The sequence below is a fragment of the Taudactylus pleione genome, unplaced genomic scaffold, assembly GCF_031769625.1.
Source record: "Taudactylus pleione unplaced genomic scaffold, aTauple2 ptg000687l, whole genome shotgun sequence".
NCBI classification, from domain to species: domain Eukaryota; kingdom Metazoa; phylum Chordata; class Amphibia; order Anura; family Myobatrachidae; genus Taudactylus; species Taudactylus pleione.
In genome coordinates this window covers 1,299,395-1,321,071 of record NW_028285089.1, presented here as the reverse complement: position 1 = coordinate 1,321,071, position 21,677 = coordinate 1,299,395, and the positions used below count along the sequence as shown (strand labels likewise).

General features: G+C 41.7%; 1 protein-coding gene across 1 annotated transcript; it reads left to right on the top strand.

Annotated features, from left to right (window-relative positions):
* The first annotated feature begins 8,820 nt into the window (after window positions 1-8,820).
* C1QBP (complement C1q binding protein) lies at window positions 8,821-17,656 on the top strand. The gene is made up of 6 exons (XM_088456116.1): window positions 8,821-9,142; window positions 9,965-10,115; window positions 12,643-12,727; window positions 13,735-13,830; window positions 14,210-14,338; window positions 17,162-17,656. Exons 1-6 carry the CDS (start codon window positions 8,926-8,928, stop codon window positions 17,306-17,308), a joined length of 825 nt encoding a protein of 274 aa, XP_088312242.1. The 5' UTR covers window positions 8,821-8,925; the 3' UTR covers window positions 17,309-17,656.
* Window positions 17,657-21,677: the final 4,021 nt, after the last annotated feature.

The window sequence follows — 21,677 nt, the reverse complement described above, 5'->3', positions numbered from 1 at the left end:
AATCCTGCAGAGTTTCAATTTAGTGCATGGGCTGCCCCTCCTCTCTTCCAGAAGATCCACCTGATCTATCAGCTGCTGGTCTAACTTTACCAAACTGATGGTCCTTTCATTGCTGATCCATAGATTCCCCCTCTGCTGCAAACTGCTGCTATTGGTACTGTATGTCTGCACTGCAGAAGTTTGATATATTATGCGGACTGTGCCTCCATTTGTGTAACATTTTTGTGTGAGCTCTGATTACTTTCCACAGGCCTAGCAACAAGAAGGGAAGGGACCTGGTGGTAGCGCCCGGGAGGATTCAAATTTTCATACCCCAATTCTAAATTCCCACTTCGAGCACTGTATATATATATATATATATATATATATATATATATATATAAATACCCTGTCACTAAGCAAGCTGATCGCCTGCAGAGTAAACAAGAAACCAGCACTCACATTTAGATGAATCCACAGGTTTATTCACAAGGCATGTAAACAGACATAGCACATAGCTATCAGTGGTATGTGTTTACATGCCTTGTGAATAAACCTGTGGATTCATCTAAACGTGAGTGCTGGTTTCTTGTTTACTCTGCAGGCGATCAGCTTGCTTAGTGACAGGGTATTTATGTTACAACTTGTTTTGGATCTAGCACCTCCCTGCCAAATAGTGTTTTTTGAGTGCCATCTCTCATGCTATATATATATAAAATAGGGTCCTACCTAACCATTTCTGGGTCCCATCACAATTTATGCTTTAGAGTTCCACATACTGTATGCCCCTCAGTCCGCCCCACATGCCATCACACTTCCACACATACTGCTAGAATGCCCATCTGATAGACCCAATAGCATCAGTTTTGTACATAGAAGTCAGACTGCACTACCTATTGACAATAATGGGTACTGCAGTCTGCTGAGGTAGTTTTCCTTCTGCACAAGATTTATCTGAAATCCTCTGCATTAGACTGTTCTTACATAGCCGTGATACATAAAATTATGTAGTTTCTGCATCATTTTATGAAAAAAACGCAAACCAATAAATACATTTTCAAAATATTTAACAAAGATTTTCTTCTCTTACCTTTGAACAAATATGCTCAAAGAATTCTCTGCATCTAGCTGTGCACTCTTCTGTCCTTTTATACTGTGTGAGCTGGATGGAGGCTGCTGCGCTCATGCTGCAGCTCCTTATGGCTCATCTTCTTGATCTGTAGGAGGCAAAGTTTTGGGTCAGGAGTAGGATGTTGGGTGCCAGAGACAGGAGTAGAAGGTGGGGAGCCGGTGACAGAAGGATTTGGGGAGTCAGAGATTATAGGTGGGGGGAGCGGTCTTGCTTGGTCTGCTGCACCTTCTGTATACAGGGTGCTGGTTGTCGTCTTCAAGCCAGGGGCCAGGCTGCAGTCAAGGGGTGCGTAACAGCTGGCTCCAACTCCTTTTTATAGTCCTCCCTGCAGCCGCACCAGGGGAGACATCAATCATGTAACCAGAAGCCAGGGGATTGGCCAGCAGCGGAGCGCATACCTGGGGACCTACCCATACGGAAAAAGTGAGTCCCTGGTCCTCATTTGTGGGTAAGATAGGCGCTATAGTGTATATTCGCAATTACTATTTGTTGTATAGAATACCCAACATCTCGAAAACTTGGTATGTCGGGTACACTATATTGATGACGTGCTTTTTATATGGGAAGGGTCTGAAGATGATCTAAACAGGTTCATACAACACATTAACAATAGCCAATTAAACTTAGAATTTACAGCCACTAAGAGCAAAATAGAAATCAATTTTTTGGACTTGAACATCTATATATAAAATGGACAAATCGAGACAAGTACCTTGATAAAATACAGGGGGCTCTGTATTATGATGCCACTAGAGATCTGGGGTCTGAATTTACATTACAGCTCAGATTAATGGGGGTGCGTTGTCTGCTAAACTGCTCCCTCATCCCCTCCAAAAAAAGAAAAGCCTAGATAAGCCCATGTACACAGCAACGGTTTCTGTAGAGTATGTGATCTTCATATAAAAGCATTAACAGAGCACCCATTTATTTGCATTTTTTTGTTAGCTCGGTTAGGTGCCATTACTTCTAAGCACCCCAGCATTATAAAGCAAAGAGCGCATTAAACGTAGAAAAAAAAAGGTCACCCTGGAGCATCAGAACAGCAATTTTAATGTGAGTTGGTTAAATGTCATCACTCCTAAGAACATTGACAGTATAATGCTAAAAGTGTATTAAACATGTAAAGGTCCTCGCCAAAGTACACAAATAGACCATGTGGTTGTAAGATGGCTGTATGTATACCATCATTCCTAAGGATCTCAGCAATGATATTCTACATACACACTGGCATTTGCAATGTGGTTTTCAATATATTATATTAATAAAACTGCATATAAACTAGGGATGTGCAGGCTAATATAAACTGCACTGTGCTTATGTGCATGTAATATGTGCTTACAAGTGCATTGAAGCTGCATTTTTTTTTTCAAGATGAGTCTTGTGCAAGCCAAATGCAAGTAGAAACACATTTAGGGGTCAACCCTATTAGGTGCGAATTGCGAGTTGCTATTTTCTCTTCGAATTCGCACAGCAAATTAATTTTGCAATCCAATTAGCAACTCGCATTGAACCAGTGATATTGAATTTGCATTTTTCCATTCGCAGAGATGGAAAAGAAAATCTTTATTTTAAGGTTAAAATGCCAGGACACTGTGCTGAACCCCTTGGACACCCCTCCCCCCCTAATAACTAATTAGGCATTTGGAAGTTTTGAATAAGCTTAATTAGTCCAATAATGACATGTCATTTTTGGGGGTACAATAAAAAAGTGTCCTCAAATTACCCCCAAATCAACTTTTTCGTTAGTTTAGGCATTCTGCATTTAATTAAAAAAAAATTTCTAATATAATTTTTATTATTTTTTCAAGTTTTCAAGGTGCCCTCAAAGTACTCCAAAATCACCTTTTTTCCTGCATTTTCCGTTTAATCCGTTTGAGATTAAACGAAAAAAGTTTGCTTTTTTATAATTTTTTTTCATTAAAAAAAAAAACACAAATCAGCCATTTGACACCATTTCAAAACCTACAGTACCTTCCTAATGTCCACAAACAACCTTCTATACGGTCATGCTAACGAAATTACAAATTTAGGGGGTCCAGGATGGTCTCCCCACTTTTTCATGCACTTCTCTCACATCTCCTTTCGCAGTCAATTCGCACCCCTCCACTGCGAGTACCGCGAATAGGCATTTTTAATTAGATTGGAGAGTTCTCGGGAGCGCGCATTAGTGCGAAGTCTGCGAGTTTCAAGAAACAAACTCACTACTCACAATTCACACCTAATAGGATTGACCCCTTAGATCAGTGGTTCCCAAACTGTGCGCCGTGGCACCCTGGGGTGCCTCAGGACACTTGCAGGGGTGCCTCAGGTCGGTGGCCCAGCACCAAATCAAATTCTTTATGGTCAATGTAATGTAAATATGTGGAAAAACAGAAGTGCAAACCTGTCCCCCACCACATAACTGACCCTAAGGATGACAGTAAAACAAAAAAAGAAGAAACAAAGTATTCCTATTGAGGGGCACTCACGGACTAAGGGCTGATTCAGAGCTGGACGCTCTTTCAGAGTGCTCGCTCTGAATCATGGCATCCCTTTTTTTTTTTTAAAGACGGCCTCCTGGCCGCTCGCATAGCTGTGGGTGACCACCCACAGCTTATGCGAGCGGCCAGGTGATGGTCAAGACCATCACGACCATCGGGCTTGCGACGAGACCCTTGTGGTAGGGTCTCGTGGCCGCAAGCCCCAATGGACTTCCTGCTCTAATAGAGCAGGAAGTCCACATACTGACATCACGAGTGATGTCAGTAGGGCCGCCCACAAGCGGCAGGCGTTCCTTCGGGAACGCCTCCGTTTGGGTAGCCACCCCTCCCCGGCGGACAAAATGGGACGAGCTGTCACTCACCATCGACAGCCGCCCGTTTTGTAGTGAGCGGGTCTGAATCAGGCCCTAATATCGAATAATTAAGTCATCTAGTGAACCTCACTAATTACTAAAACATAATCTTTAATAATTATCTAAAATAATGTCAACAAAATATTTTTTTATCAATTTCAATTATTTTTAGAAAACAAGTGTGCAAGTGATTTAAGAATCAGTGTTCACCACACATAGGTTGTGTGTCCCAATAAACATTGATCTCTAATCGTAATTATTCATGTGTTATTAATTATTCACAGTATAGCATCTCTTGTGATGTAAGCTCCAAGTAAAATTACCTATATCTGATCATTTATATCAAATATTGATTACACCACAACTAACCACTCAATTGACTCTGTCATACAACATGACATGTCTGTTTTTAGATAGTGTTTTCACCTCACTGTTTTTGTTGCGAGTTTAAAATGAAAAGCTGTGACTCTGTCTGTTAGTAGGGAGCGGGATGCAGCAAGATACCCGTGAGATGTCTGATTAATACAGACGGGAGTGATTTCTGCTGTACTCGATCCACATCACCCAACAGCAGAGAGGGAATAATAATATCCCCATGTGATGTATAGCAGTATTAGTTGCATATCTGTTAAGCCAACTAGCTCCGTACAATCAATGAGTCACAGTACGCGAAAACGTTACACTTATTACAATGCGTCTCAATAAAATGTATCACCTCTGCAAATAACACCGTATTGCTGCAGTGACAGCTTAATGATATGAAGCTGAGGGCTACTAACCATAATAGAAGACCCTCTGATTTAATGATTCAATAAAACGTATCATCTCTGTAAACAACACAACATTATAGTGACAATTTAACTGTAGGTAGTGGAGGATCATATATTATGAAAGAGGACTCTCTGGTCTAATTAAGCATGTTGAACATTACAACATGGGAATATGATCTTTAAATCCCCTGTTGAAATAGCAAACAGTGAACCAGTAGTCACGTTGTATGACAGAGACAATTGAGTGGTTAGCTGTATAGATGTAGATACTTTCAATCATCTTTATACCAAACCATGTGGTGTAATCAATATTTGATATAAAATGATCAGATATAGGTAATTTTACTTGGAGCTTACATCACAAGAGATGCTATACTGTGAATAATGAATAACACATGAATAATTACGATTAGAGATCAATGTTTATTGGGACACACAACCTATGTGTGGTGACCACTAATTCTTAAATCACTTGCACTTGTTTTATAAAAATAATTAAGATTGAATAAAAAATATTTTGCTGACATTATTTTAGATAATTATTAAAGGTTATGTTTTATTAATTAGTGAGGTTCACTACATGACTTAATTATTCCATATTAGTCTGTGAGTGCCCCTCAATAGGAATACTTTGTTTCTTCTTTTTTTGTTTTACTATATTCTATTCCTGGGTGCACCTCCCCTCAGCATTTGAGACTAGTAATTCAGTCGAATTTGAGTATAGGGGAAGGATGATATTCATTTAAGATCTGTGCGGACATTATCTTGTTCTATTAACCTAAGGATGACAGGTCAGCACAATATACATCACTGTACTACTTCACTACATTTCTGAATTTCTCAATAACAAACTTTGGCTTAGGGGTGCCGTGAAAATAATTCTGATACTCTAGAGCGGCGCGATTCAAAAAAGTTTTTTGGAACCTCTGCCTTAGATGCTTCCTAACCACATCTAATTGTTTATAATTGGAATCGGTATGGCATACCGCCGGACATGAGCCCGGCAGATGTAATACTGACGCCGGAAGACAAAAGAGTGATGATCCCAACAAGGTAACTATACTATCCTTAACCTTCTCCCCCCCCTAACCCTCCCTTAGGGGTGCCTAACCCTAACCTACCCCCTAGTGCCTAACCCTAACCTCCCCCAAGGGATGCCTAAACCTAACCCCTCCTCCCCGCACCCTAAACATCCCGGGGGGGTGCCTAACACTAACCCCCCTTTCCCTAGCCTAACCCTCACATGGGGGTCCTTAACCTTCTCCCCCTCTAACCCTCCCTTAGGGGTGCCTAACCCTAACCACCCCCCAGGAATGCCTAAACCTAACCCCTCGTCCCCGAACCCTAAACGTCCTGGGGGGGTGCCTAACCCCTTTCCCTAGCCTAACCCTCACAAGGGGGTGCCTAACCCTAAGTCCCCCAGGAGCCCCTAAACCTAATCCTCCCTCCCGTGGCTGTCCGCAGGGGCGCCGAGAGGAGGTGGGGGGAACGGGTATTGCTTGCCCGGGCTTTCTGAGTGGCCCGGCGCCGCCCCACCTCCCTTCTCTCTCCCACACAGTAGCCCAGCACACGTGTGCTGAGTTGCAGTGGGAGACTGCTCGTGGCTGCTGAGCAGCAGCCACAGCAGTCTCCTATGCCTGTGGGGGGGAGCGATCACACTGATCGCGCCCCTCCCTGGCTTTGCGCCGGGCTGTGGGGCTCACAGTGCCCCCTTCCCCGGCGCTGCAGAAGTGTTTATTTCTTTTTCAAGGGGGCGTGGCCATGCCTCCCACGATTAGGCCACGCCCCCTCTGTAGCTGGGCTCGGCAGAGTTCTCTACGGCCCTGGCTGTCCGCTCCCGACGCCCGGGTTACCTCAGTTTGGTATGCCGGGCGTCAGGATTTTGGCGGGTGGATAATGATAGGCGTCGGGATTTCGATGCCTATCATTAGTCCCATGCCGAGATTTGACAGTCGGGAAGCCTGCATTCGGAATTTCGACCGCCGGCTTCCTGACCGCATACCATTTTTAATGTGCTCCCATTGAGATGAATTTAAATGTAATCCTGGTTGACAGTTTCAGATGCATTAAAGCGAAGCAGTAAAGTAAAAAAAAAACACAACAACGCACTAAAGCCTAATGCAAAAACACACATAATAACATATACATCGGGTCTCATGTAGTACATTTATTTTTTTCTGCCATTTACATGCTAAGGGCCGTATTCAATTAGAAGCAAAAAGCCGAGATCCGCGAAAAAGTATCGCCGATTGTGACTTTTCGCCTGTCGAAAACTTATCTCCGTATTCAATTCCATCCGCTTTTCGTGTACACGGAAAGTCAATGCAATGTAATAGGCTAAAAAGATTTGCCTCTGAATAGCAGGAGAAAAGAAGAGCAACATTTTTATTTTGGAGTACAAAGGTGGGGAAACCACTCAGAACCCTTGGGACACCCCCCCAAAGGATAACTGCGTCAAAATATTCCTGAAGAACACCCCAAAAAAGTACTTTGAATTTTGGGGTGAAAAAGTACAAAGTGGGGGGACAACTCCACAAACTAGCGAATTAACGTTCTGGGGGTGCTCTAAGAAGGGGTCAAGTGTTTTTGTGATTGCAGGAGCTTTTATGAGGGCAGAATTTCACTTTCATTAAAACCTCACTTTAGAGACATTAAAAGATGCTTGTACCCATTTTCAGGTACCCCAAAATTGCCAGGACTACTTATTTTCTCCCACAAATACTGCTTTATGCCATTCTTCACCATTTGTGCAAATACGCTAATTAGAGGCAATTGTACCAAAGTAGGTGGGCAGCACAGACGGTGTAATGGTTAGCATTACTGCCTCACAGCACTGGGGTCATGGGTTCGATTCACACCACGGCCCTACCTGTGTGGAGTTTGTATATTCTCTCTGTGCTTGCGTGGGTTTCCTCCCACACTCCAAAAATATACTGGTAGGTTAATTGGCTCCCAACACAAATTAACCCTAGTGTGTATGTGTGTGAGCATGTGGAAGGGACTATAGATTGTAAGCTCCACTGGGGCAGGGACAGATGTGAATGGTAAGATATTCTCTGTAAAGCGCTGCGGAATATGTGTGCGCTATATCAATAACTGGTAATAAATAAATAGGTACCACAGTTTAATTATGGCTAATCGGGAACTACTACATTGATCCCCAATGTTTTTTGCATCTTTTTGGAGGGGTTCAGGCTGATTTCCCAGATTCTGACCAGAGTTTCCGCCCAGGGTTGGACTGGCCCACAGGGGTACAGGGGAATTCCCCGATGTGCCCCCTCCTCTAAGTGTCAGGTTCCAGACCTCAAATTATAGATTGTTACTCTATTAGCCAGTCAGTTACCTGGTAGAGTAGGACCAATGATCAACATGGGTGCTAGGTTCTGGGGGAGTGACCACACCCCTTAAGCAAGGGCACCAACCACTGCATTCCCCCGATGGGCCCTTCATGTCCCAGTCCGACACTGTTGTGACTTCGCGTGTCACCGTTTTTGCTTACTATGGAATTGAATAGGGCAAATAGCGGGGACACGCACGTTAAGTTTCTGCTGCCAAAATATGTGATGTAGGCGAAAAGTCCGGCATCCGAAACTAATTGAATACGGCCCTTAATTTGAAAGGTATCTTAAATTCAGATTTAGATCACCACCAGGTTGTATATAGTTCAAAACGAAAAAAACAAAAACAAAACACATTAACCATAGAAAAACATCAAACAAAATATCAGAGCAGCGAGTGATCCGGCTACTAACATCACCACCTCCAGGGGTACTCTACTCTCTCGAAAGAACAGCGTGAAACTACTCTCGCACTTCCGGATGTGACCAGCAGGGGGCAGATGTTACTACACAGCGAGCGTTAGGGCCACAGGCTGCTCTGTCCGCGGAGGGGAGACCGGTGACAGTGATGCACACGGCCACACGTTCAAGGTCACACTCTTGCTCACATTATAATATAGCGAGAACATACAAACACTGGAGGGAAACATAGTTAATTGTATCAATCCCGTATCTTGGTCTCCTAAATAATGGCCGCCAATTCAATTAACACTGGCGGGCGTTTCATTGCGTCAGCTGCACACCACTATTGGATGACCCCGTGTTTCGCGGAATCCGCCGACACGCTTCCGGGACGAGGGGTGAAAGGTTGGAGGTGTCACCGTGCCCTTCTGGTCACACACGTGGGTCCCTCTCTGCTGCCGCAGCCGCACCATGCTCTCCTCGCTGTCCCGCTCGCTGCTCAACGCCGCCGCCAGGGCAGTAGTGTCGCGGCCGCTGCCGTTACTGAGCAGTCGGACCCCGGCCAGGCCCCTCTCACGCCTGCTGTGGGTGCATGGCAGGTCCAGCATTGCGCTCCAGCCTTCTTTCCTGAGCCCGCACAGGGGCTTCCCAGCCGTGTCGTGCGGCTGCGGGGGGCTACACACGGAAGGTGAGAGCACATGGAGGGAGGTATATCTCATGGGGAATAACATAATCCTCATCCCTGACCCCCCTTACTTTCTACATGTTACACTGACTGAGACCAGCCATCCCTAATTCTCACCATCTAGCCATGAAGTGTATAGTCCTAGATTATCACCCCAGACAGCATGGCATCTCTAGATCTTGTATAGCCTAGTCCCACCTTTGTGCTGTTATATTTTAGGACTACACACTCTGATGATCAGTAGGTTTTCTCTATATTATGTGATGTGACCTTTGTCACCTGATATCAGGGTTTGATGCTGGTATGTTTGTGGGTACACTATATAATACATGTGACACTAAGGACTCTAGGTGTAACACTCGTGTTTATTAGCAGTCTACATTTAATTGATATATATTTGTCCATTCTGCTTAAGTCCTTTAGCATTACATTTGATGTTAACTTAAGTTCCCTGGGTCTTACTGAATTATCTGTGTCTGCTGCCAGTTACTTGTATTGCTGATTCTGCTTCAGGTATGCCATAAGTATGTATTATAAAGCACTGCACATATTTTTGTAGTACAGTAACATTTGGGGTGATTTCCAAAATGCAATATGCTGACTTCATTCTGAACTCTTCAATTTGCAATCATGGTTGTCTAATCTTAGTAAAAAAATTTAAGACAACTCGGGTCTGCCAGTAAGAAATGAACATGAGAGAAATACCACAATATTTAATTTGTAAGCGTATAAGGTGTGCTTTTGATGAATTAGTCATGATGTGAATTGGTAAGTTTCCTAATTTGAGACCGAATGCACTTTATGAACTGTACATGTGTTCTACAGGTGACAAAGCTTTTGCAGAATTTCTTAATGATGAAATCAAAGAAGAGAAGAAAATCCAGAAATATAAGACACTGCCAAAAATGTCAGGAGGGTGGGAATTAGATGTCCATGGCACAGAAGCTAAACTGACACGCAAACTTTCTGGAGAGAAGTAAGTGTTGGCTATACTAGTGTTCGCTCTAGGGAGATGCCGTGCGCATGACCTCTGTTCACTCGCCGGTGATTGAGTCACCTGTCCTGTTTTCCTCCCACAGGACACAGCAGCCTGTTGGCGGGGGCGGCTATTTCAGCGGGGAGCTACCATAAGGACAGGGTGCTTTTTAGTGCTTTGAAATCGGGAAGGGTGCGGTGCACCGTTAAAACAGCGTAGCAGGAACACTACTATATTAACCTACAACATATATAGGGCCATCTTCAATTAGAGGCGAAAAGTCAGTTGCCGGACTTTTCGCCATCATCTGAGTTTTTCCTGGTGCTAAACTATGGGGTACGTGCCCGCTTATCCCCGTATTCAATTAGGAATCGGCAAAAATTGGACCCGGCGAAAAGGAAAGTATCAGTCCTGTCACTTTTGGGGAAATCGGCCTCTCACCCCCCAAAAAATGATCTGACATGGGGTACCCCTGAATTGGCCTGCTAAAGGTATTTGAGGTTAAATGGTCTCGACAGGTGCTTTTATGTGTCTTTGAAAATGTGGTGAAGAATAGCATTTAGCAACATTTTTGGGGAAAACAATTAGTCCCATCAAATTTGGAGTACATGAAAATGGGTGCAAGCATATTTTGAAGTCCCTAAAGTGAACTTTAAAAATTCTTCAAAAATCGACCTGCCACAACCAAAAAAAAAACACCTGCCGCATACTTGGGGGCCCCCCCTGAGTCTATTTCACTAGTTTTTTAGTTTGTCCCCAACTTTTTATGTACGAACCCAAAACGAAACCACTTTTTTGGGGGTGTCCTATGGTATGTTTTATATAATTTTTTTTTTTTTTTGACACATTACTTTTAGGGGATATTCCAAGGGCTGCAGGGTACTTGTTTAAAGTCTGCACCCCAAAACCCCAATTCTGCACTTTTTTTCGCCACCTATTCTCTGGTGAAAAGTTATCCCCGGTTTTTGACAAAGATTTTTCGCACCTACGATAAGTCTTTTGGAATTTAATATGGGAAATAGTGAAAATGACGTCATCAGCTAAAGAGCATCGCGGAAACTGACTTCGCTTCTAATTGAATATGGCCCATAGTGTATGGTGGTATGATACTACCATAATGGAATTTGTGTTATAGATTGTCTATGAACTTAGCAGTTGAGGGCAGCAGGAACTCAAACAACTGTAATAAAAAAAGGAAAGACATTTGCTATTAGTTATCTTGCGCTGTTAATATTTATTTTCTTCTGAATGAAATGTGATTTTAGAAAATGATTAGGCTTTTCCATATATAGCAGTCAAAACAGTGGCACTACATACTATAAATAACACATTTGTCAATGGGGTCATTGACAAATGTGGATGTGCCGCTGGGGATCACCACAATACCCATATGTGCTCATATCGGCAATTATGGTATTGACCCCCCTAATGCTTGAATTAACCAATAATGGTACATTAATTTAAAAATGGTGAGGTTTGTCCTACATTGCATATTATTTGTACATGTCTTGCAATCACTGGTTCTCCTTCAGCAGATTGGATACAATGATGGGTTATGTTCCAACCCTTAAGAGACGCTACACACTCACCCCCTATAGACCATCTGCTCCTCCTTAGCTCTATTTCTGTGTCCAGTCTAGGCGGTGGGCTAGGGTTAAAGGCCATACTTTTCCATCTTTTTTTTTTTTAGTGTCATATAGTAGCCTGGTAGCATTTCTACTGAGAGGCTGCCTCAGCTGTCTACTATGGTGCTTTACCAATCATGTTACCGAGCAGCCTTAACATTCTCTTGTGGTGCCTTCTGGCATTTCTTTCACACGATAGCCTGAAGTGTCCTTACATGTCAGAAGAAAGGTGGAGGCAGCTGGATTCTGCAGCATCAGCAGTCCTCATTGGTGATGGGTGGTGCGTTGCGTGGCCTTAGCAGACCAGTTCTACAGGCAAGCACATGGTCATACCGGCATACGTTTCACAAAGTGGACACCTCCACCTCTCCAGAGATTGTCTTTGAAAAAGTTCTTCTAAGGCTATTGTTCTTTTAGGCTTTCTCCTATTCAAGATAGTCGTGGGACATCCCACCATTTGTGTTCCCTCCCTTCCATGTCTGTATCTTCAAGGCTATAGGAGGACAGAGATCATCCCACCCGGGAATACAGTTTTTTTTGTTTTACTATTCCTGTTGGTCTAGGTTTTTGGCTAATGAGAATCAGGAAAATGGAAGGGTTATATGGGAAAGGAGGAGTCTTGTGTTTTATGTTTCAGTGCCCTGTCTTCTAGGAAGTAGACCATAACTTGCCATGCGTGTCATCTTATAGCCTTGCCGTAAAAGATTTATTGTAGTACTTAAGAACAAAAATCCTTTTATATTGTTAATTCTAACAGCACTAAATATGTGAACAAAATAATGAATACATTTATTAGTTTTTCATGACTATTTAAAAAATACCTGAAGCCACTATTAAGTATGAAGAAGCAATTGGAGTATTTTAACCATGAGAACCTATTGAACTACTTTTTTTCTTTTCAGGGTTACTGTAACATTTAATACAAATAACAGCATTCCACCAGCCTACGAGGAAGAGTCCCAGGAGGGCGAGAAGGGGGAGGATGAGGTAAGGTCTCAGGTCTTGATTCCAATTATATTCCGGTTACCCTAATCGAACATCAATAGTAACTGCCTCCAAATAAAATATGGCATTACTGTTTTGTTGGTTTTATCATATTTATGTTTGGTTGTTGATGTAAGTGCTGTAATATCTAGCCAACCGTTGCATAAACAATGGTTTCCTTGCAGTACATTGAAGCTTGGAAAAAAATGTACATCAGTTTAGACTTGTAATTTGTCAAGCATAAAATATTGCAATATATTTGCGAAAGGGGTCTAATAAGGGTATACAATTGGCAGCCGGCTTCCTGACTGTCATATCCCGGCGAGGGTGAAATGGCGGGCGTCTAGATGTAGACGCCTGACATTTCCCCGACGCTGAGAGCCTGGCATCCCGATCGAAGGGGGGAGAGGTTAGGTTTAGGGCACCCTGGGGGGGTATTAGGGTTAGGCAGCGGGGAAGGGGGGTTTAGGGTTGGGCACCCCTAAGGAGGGTTAGGTTAGAACATACTTGCCTATCGACGATCGGGATTTCCAGCGATGTTGGGCTTCCGCTGCCGGGAACTCTGCTGTGGTCGGCCAGGCACTGCCGGGAATCGAACCGCCGGCCTTCATACCGATTCCCTAATAAGAGGGCACAATCTGATCCTTTGTGGTCTTTTCGCAAACCCAAGCCTAAAGAAGTACCACCCTACATTTAATTAAACAAAAAAATATATCAGCCTTTACATTGATATTTTCTGAAAATGCAATGTAAAAATAATGGGTACGGGGTAACAAATTGGTATTGATGATGGAATGTGATGAGTGCAAATGGAAAAAAATGGTTCAGCACAGAACTGAGGGGAACCTCCAGCACCAAGGGGTTTGAGCAGTAAGTCTATTTACTTTTTCCTATCTGGTTTCATGGTCCCATGAGATTGATCAACTTTTTATATTTGCTGCACTGTTTAATTGTGTCTTCTGTAATAACGATATAAACTAATTTATTTGTTTTGTTTTCCCCCACTGCAGCCTGAACTAGTTTCTACTCCTAACTTTGTTGTAGAAGTTACAAAACTGGATAGCAATGAGACCTTAGTGCTGGACTGCCACTACCCTGAAGAAGAGGTAATGTGCTATTGGAGGACTTGTTTCTGTACACTTGGCATTCTGATGTAGGAGAAATAGTATGTGATACACCCCCAGAGTAGTAACCTGCAGTTTCCTAATACTTGTGGGCCTGTTCAGTGCCAAATGTTTCTAGAGAGTGCAGCAATTGTATAACCATTGTGAAACACATGGTATTTGATCGGATTTGAGTATAGTTAGAAACCTTATATTACTAAAAAGATAGTTATCGCTCACACTTCAGTGTATTCTGATCTGTAGTAATTACCCACCTTGCAACATATCTATGTGTTATCATTCCCAGTAGATGGATTAGAAAGATGAAGATCTAGCCTTGAAAATGTTAACTCTTACTTCATGTTTACACTCCCTAATGAAGGTTGGACGTGGTGGTGAAGAAGAGGAGGAGAGTGACATTTTCACTATTCGGGAGGTTAGCTTCCAGCCCACTGGAGAGACAGACTGGAAAGAGAACAACTATAACCTTGGCACCGATTCTCTTGATTGGGTTGGTACACATTTCTTTTTACATTTTACCTTTTTATAGAGTTTTTTTTCTTTATTTCAAAACTTCATTCACTAGATCAAGCTCTCTAGCTGTAGAGTATTGCTACAAAACAAAAATGCTGTGTGGCCCTCAAATGAAAAAAGTGTAGGCTTGTATGGTGTAATGAGGAGTTACGTGGTTAAAGTAAAAGTTAGTTATGTTGTGTATGTGTAATGTATCCATTGTAGCTGAAGGATAGCTGTAAGAGTGTATAAAAACTGATACTTCCTATCCTTTGCTGGAGAGCGATTACATGCTGGGTTTTGTAGTGTAGACCTGCAATCCTGTGTGCTACAGGCTGTCCAACAGCTCCAGTATAATCTGAGTTATCCTAAAATTCAGGCACTAGGGAGATTAGGAGAAGAGGATTATAGTGTAATGATATTTACTAAAAGAATGCCACCATCAAATCATAATTCCATCAATGGGGAAAGTGAAAACCCGTTAGGGATGTGGTTATTGGTGTTAAAAGTGTAGAAGTGCTCCACATTACTATCATGAGTCTGTAAGCCTCTCGCCTTGTGTCTGTTCAAGTTGTGCTGCATGTGACTTCACCAAGTTCAGAACACAGAGGAAGGATTTCCTCTAGCTAGTTCTTAGGGAGGACAGTCCCAGTAACATAGCCCTCTTAATATGGTGTTCCCTAAGGGTTTTTAAGTAGTAAACTAAAGACGCAATTGGCATTTAAGAAAGTTAAATAACACTGTGCATAATTCATAAATATAATTTTTTGAGAGAGAGAGAATATATTTATTTTTCCCATAAAAGCAGTTGGCATTCAGAGACTTATAATCCATAGACCCTCACCAGAGGGATTTATTAGGTGCAAAATACAAGTCAACATTTTGGGGCTGACACCCCTTCCTCAGGACAACGTAGTGTAAACAGTGCAATAATGCAAACTTTGTGTATCCAAAACTTACCCCCATCCCTCATTCTCAGGTCATGCCAGCCTGTCAGTAGTCCCGATTCCGCACTTCCGGTTTCAGCATCTCCGTGAAAACCGGAAGTGACGTCATCCTGGCTGTCAGCGCTGCCATGGCAACATGTAAACAATCACAGAAGCGTCTCATGTGTTCTTAAAACCTCACACATGGTGGATAATGACATTGTGACAAATATATCAAGTAATAGCAGCATAGAACATGTGTACAAAGCTGGCATAGGTGTATTCATGATAAGACTTGATAAAAAATTGTAGATAAAAAATAAAGAAATGTGCTGAAACACCCTGCATTGAAAACCAATGAAACAGTGACATAAAAAATTAATGAAGATAAAAAAATCGCCCCCTGAGGCATAAGTCTGTGAAACATAAAAACAATACAAAAATATTGCATATGTTTAAGAAACACTGATCCCAGAGCTGTAAATCTACACTTCATAAAAATATATGTATAGATCGTAACACTCACTATTATGGAGCAACAGTGCCATCTAATGGGGAAACTGTAAAAATACATGTGATAAACAGTGATTAAAATGTGTATTGGGAACAATACTATCACATTATATCTGTAAATAGAAATAAAGGTGCATTCACTAAAAGAATAGATCACCTATTACTCCATCAACTGTCATAACCTAACATGAATTTTATACAAAATTGAACAATCCCAGAGCATCGTTTAAGCCACGTGGGACCAATGTCTCCAATCTAAATATCCATTTAGTTTCCAATTGGAGTAACTTTTTACCTCTATCACCCTCCCTTAATGTTTTAGGTACATGGTCAACAATTTTATATCTCATATATGCTTAGAGATGGCAAAATGCCTAGTCACCGGCTGCTCTGTTACCAGTCAGCAAGGCAGCTCTTTAGGCTGAATGATGCTGCGCCAGTCTCACCTTGAATTGACATTCTGTTTTGCTAATATAACAGAGGCCACAAGGGCACATGATGGCATAAATTACAAAACTGGAACTACACGTTAGGGGCCAGTTGATCTTACATCGCCTCCCAGAGTATGGATGTAGAATAGTATCCCCCGTGTCCAGATATGTACAGGTCGTGCAGCCTACACATCTGAAACATCCATTTTTCTGGCTTAAGAAATTTTGTGGCCCTCGCTATCTAATCCGGTCACATCTGTTTTGACCACCATATCTATTATATTTATGTATGTGTGTATAATATGTATGTATGGATAGGATAGAAGTAGAATATATCAATCATCTCCTCTCAGGCAAATACATACATATGTTCATTTTGACTCCAAGATAAGGTTGCAAAAGGAATGTTAATGTCATGGGGTTGATTCAGCTAACTCACTCCTGCCCGCGAGTTACTCATGGACGTGAGTAAATGCAGCTATATGCCTCATGTGCAGTAGCTCCTATAGGACTATGTACAAAAATCAGTGAGTCCGGGGTGAGTTTAGCTACTGATGCTGGCATTTGTACGCCGTGGAACAGCATCTCGCCCTCCTTGCATGTGGTGGAGAGTTAATTGAGTCAACCCCTTTACTGGAAATGTATCTCATACATAAGGTATAACATTTAATGCCTTTACTTAATGTTAGTTTAATGCTTGATTCTTTCCTGTTGTGCATTATTTTAAAATGATTAGGAACACTAATTCAGATCTATCCTCGATCTTGCATGTGTGCTTTTTATTCCAAGTATCTGGTTTCTATTGTTTCCATCGTATGAATATAATTTTTTTTTTTTTATTGTAATGTAATTTACAGCTGCACTCCACTTAAACACATGGTGTTATCATTACTAAATGCTTATATGTGATATATTTTCCCTGTTGATTGATCTAGTATCCATTCCTTGCAGGCCCTATATGACCACTTGATGGACTTTCTGGCTGACCGTGGAATAGACAATACATTTGCTGATGAGCTTGTGGAACTCAGCACTGCTTTGGAACATCAAGAATACATTCACTTCCTGGAAAATCTAAAAAAATTTGTTAAATGCTGAGCTTAGTTACACTTAGGAATTTTCTTTTCCTTGTTTAACTGTACAACAAAATGTAACGTCTATGCCATGTTTATCTCCGGACAATACACCGGTTCCCGGGGATCAGTGACCAGATAAGACGAGCACTACTTTCTTGCAACTATATAAGCCCAGAGTAACAAATTGTGGTCAGTGTATAAAATATGGCTGGTTACTACTCATCAGTGACTCAAAAGTCCCATAGAATATTTACTATTTAGTACAGAAATGTTTTATTTAATTTTTCCATGTTTTCATATCAACATTCTTCCTGTCCTATTTGTTTGCACCTTTGTTTTGTACAAGCCGAATTAAAAAATATATCTCCAATATTAGTTCGGTTTACTTTTTATGCAGTGGTTTCAAGATGACTGTGCTAAATATAAGGTTTATTTTATTTGGGGTTAATGTGAAATGTAACATTACATACATATGTCACTACATGCATGTATCCCCAAGCTAAGCCTCTGTAAATGTTTCCCTGTATTTGTACATGGTAGGAATTATAGTGAAGTTTAATTTCCATTTTGTTCACCTCCGCTCACAGTTCTTAGTTGGATAACCCTTAGATTTTACTCTGCCTTGTATGATAATGCTTCCAGTTTCTTGTACTTGGGGAAAGTTTCACATTTAATAGCCTAATTTTAATGTAAAATGATTACCCCTCTCCCCCGTTATTGGGGAAATTGAAACATAAAACGGTGACCTTTCCTCTGTTATGTACCGGGTAACTTGTACTTAACCTCTTGTGGTCATTCAAAGCTAATGTACTGATAGATGGATTTCTGAGGAACACTGTAAGACACTCCAAAGTAGTCATAGAACCTAGAAGATGATTACCTTTGTTCTGGTATAAAGAAATGTGCACACGGAAGAAACGACAGTGTACAGCTGTATATGCAAGTTTTGTTGTGTATATGTTCAATGCTTATTTTAAACACACCATCCCATAATTCATGTGAATTCAGCATGGGGCTAGTAGAAAATAAACTGTTCTCTGTTCCTCAATAGATAGGGTAGAGAGTATCTGGATTAGTGAAAATATAACAAATGAATGAAAAAAACCAAACATGCATGCTGCCTTATAATCAATGTGTTCTATTGGAGTGTGTCTTTATGATCAGTGTATGTAGATGTATTATATATCTTACTAGTATTTCTGACCTGTCATGCAATGGGGTCGCAAGGGTCTCTCCTCACCCCCCCCCCCCCATCCTTGGGGATGGCCTTACCTGCACTTAATTGGGACAGTGACCACCCTTGGACCGCTGGGCAGTGTTGCTTGAAGGGAAGAGGGCAGGAATCCGGAACTCCCACTAACACTCGCTTTATGCACTTAGTCAGGTGCCCAATACAGTACGGTTCCACTTTCTACCAATCTATAACTCAGTTGGCTAATTATGCACTGTTATTTGGAACATTTCTTCATCAATTTCAAATTGCTTTGATAAGAGCCTAATATATGCTGTTCAATAAATAAATGTTGTCTAGTCTGGATATACTACACTATATTTGCCCCCCTCTGTTTTTGAGTTCCACGACACTGGGAAATATTTGAAGAACTACATTTAAGCCCCATGCTGTTTCAAAAGGTTTTTATCTGAGTACTAATGGATTTACATAGGGGGAGGGGCCCTATATTGCACACCCTAAGCACAATGTGAGGTGCTACCTGCTGAGACTTGTAGTGCTGCAAGCAGAAACAAATGCAAGTGCACACTCTAACCATGCTGAACCTAATAATATTGCAAAATTGCATCAAAGCGGTTCTTGGCATAATGATGGCAATAATAATGGGCCTGCCCACCGCATCCAGGTGACCTAACGGGCAGGTCCCTAACACTCCTATGGAACGAATACAGGGCACGGGACCCCCCAGGCCAACCCAGCAGAACCGCCCCATGGCATCATTCTAGTGTGGGGGTTAAGGAAGAATAATAAAGAAAAACCTGTGTTAAGTCCTATGTAAGTAGGAGGTTATAATTAAAAGTGTATAAAGTGCTACAGAGATTAGGTTCAGCATGGTTAGAGTGTGCACTTGTTTCTGCTTGCAGTACTAATGCATTTAAGTTCACAGCATGCTTCCTGTATAGTTATCATCTGCCAGGGGGGCACATGAAGCAAGGATCTCAATGCTGTAAGCTGAACATGTCCTTTGTGTAACTATCCTGCAAAAATTCCATATTTACAGCTGTTTGGGCAGGTTTTGGATCTTTTACTTACTCCTGAATACAGCAAAGTGGGAAATACTCCCTGTTGTAGCTTACTGATGTATTATATATAAGTACAATTAACATTTGTATTAACGTCAAAGAAAACCCTTGATCGCCGAAGTACAAACTGGTTCAGTCTGGGGTAATTATTTATTTGTGCTACAAGAGGTCTGCAGCACCTTACAAAGTACAGAAACAGAATGAACAAAACCAGAAAAAAGTGACTTTACAGAATATTACAGGATGTGAATGTGGTTTATAAACATTGCTGCATCAGTGGCCATAATACTCCAATCAGTGGCAGTGCCGTTGTAGGGAGTTGATGGTATAAGCAAGAGAAGGGAAAGCACATGAGAGAAGAGGGCCCTGCTTGTGAGAGTTTACATCATGAAGGGGAGAGGCAGAAAGTTAGTGTAGGGGTGACAGATGGAGAGGCAAGTAGCATAGAGCGGTAGGTTAGGATGAGAGCTGGAAGGCTTTGATAAATAAGAGAGTCTAGAGAGCCTGTTTTGTATATTGGTGGATAGTCTGATGGGGAGAGTTCCAGAGGTAGGGAGCAGCACAGGGAAAAACTTGGAGGTGGTAGTGGAAGGAAATAAGCAGTATGGAGGAAAGGCTGCATTAATATGTGGAGCAAAGTGGGAGTGTGAAGGGAGATAAGTAAACAGGAAAGGAATGGGTTAGGGCTATATAAGTGAGTGTGAGAAGTTTGAATTGGTTTCTGCAAGGGTAGAGGGGCTTGCAGGAGAGGAGATGCTGCAATGCCATGCCTGGGGTCTACTGAAAACCGTGGCATGGTCAAAATGCTTGGGTTTGAACGACATGTAATTATCCCAGGTGCAATTTTTTGCATTACTAACGTCTTTCCACATGGTGGATTCTGATCTTCCCACTGCAGGAAATTTCCTGCTTGTTGCATCACAGTCCAGCTTTTTTATGCCTCCTTGATGATGGAAAAAAAATAATTATTTTGCTTGATCTCACCTGAGCTCTGTAACTGGAAATCCTGAACCCCTAATTTACAAAAATATTCCTCTGTCTCCTTTCTTGGCTCCCCAACCACTTTGCAGAGCATTTTTGAGTGCTTCTAATTGTTATGCATGAGACTACAAATACATGTTCTCTTTGATTTTCATCACATGTGCTTCAGTTATTAATAATGTTGTACATATGTTTGTATTCATATGGAGGGAGCACTGCCTAGAGGTTGAGGTGAGAGAGAGAGAAATAGAACCCAGCATACTGGAATGAGGTTATCAACTCACTTTTCAATGTCTGGGGTTGTAGCCTGACTATTAAAGACTAATGCCCGTATTCAATTTGAGGCGTAATGTCGTCATTTTCGCCTATTTCAAGTATCCCCATATTCAATTAAATTGACTTTTCGCCTGTGCGAAAAGTCAATGTAAAAAAACGGGGATAAATATTCGCCAGCCTTTGGCAGGCAAAAAAAAGTGCAGAATTGGGGTTTAGGGGTGCAGGCTTAAAAATAGCCTGCACCCCTGGGAATGTCATTCACAGGGGGGCCGTGAAAAAAAAAAAGCAAAAACGAAAAACACTTCTAAAACAGACAAATGAAATCCACAGGGGTTCCCTTGTATGCGGCAGGTGTTTTCTTAATTGCACAGAGTAGCGGCAGGTGCATTTTTGCAGAATTTTTAAAAATAGCTTTAGGGACTTAAAAATATGCTTACCACCATTTTTATGTACCCCAAATTTCATATATTTTTTTTATAAAATAAATTTCCTAAGTGCTATTCTTCACCCCTTCTTCATAGCCGCGGCTATTACAAACCCCGACTTCCATCAGCAAGCAAAAATGGGGGTACCCATAGTGATCCCCCATGTCTGGACATCTTTAGGGGGGTCCCAGGCACATTTCCCAAAAATTTCCGTTTGTTTTTGTAGATGGTGCAAAAAGTCAATTGACAAAAACGGGCATAAATTTTCACTTAGCAGGTGAAAAAAAAAGTGCAGAATTTGGGTTTAGGGGTGCAGGCTTTAAAAAAAATTGCCTGCACCCTTGGGAATGGCCCCTTAAAACGAAATGTGCAAAAAAAAGGTAAAAAATACCCCCCAAAAATGTAAAACTTTGGGGTAAAAAAAGAAAGTGGAACAATGTTTAAAAAATAGGTTCA

Excerpts from the sequence above, each read along its gene's own strand:
- C1QBP (XM_088456116.1), top strand. The coding sequence starts at position 8,926 with ATGCTCTCCTCGCTGTCCCGCTCGCTGCTCAACGCCGCCGCCAGGGCA. Across the intron at positions 13,831-14,209 it reads GCCACTACCCTGAAGAAGAG|GTTGGACGTGGTGGTGAAGA; the intron begins GTAATGTGCTAT and ends TCCCTAATGAAG. Across the intron at positions 14,339-17,161 it reads GCACCGATTCTCTTGATTGG|GCCCTATATGACCACTTGAT; the intron begins GTTGGTACACAT and ends CATTCCTTGCAG.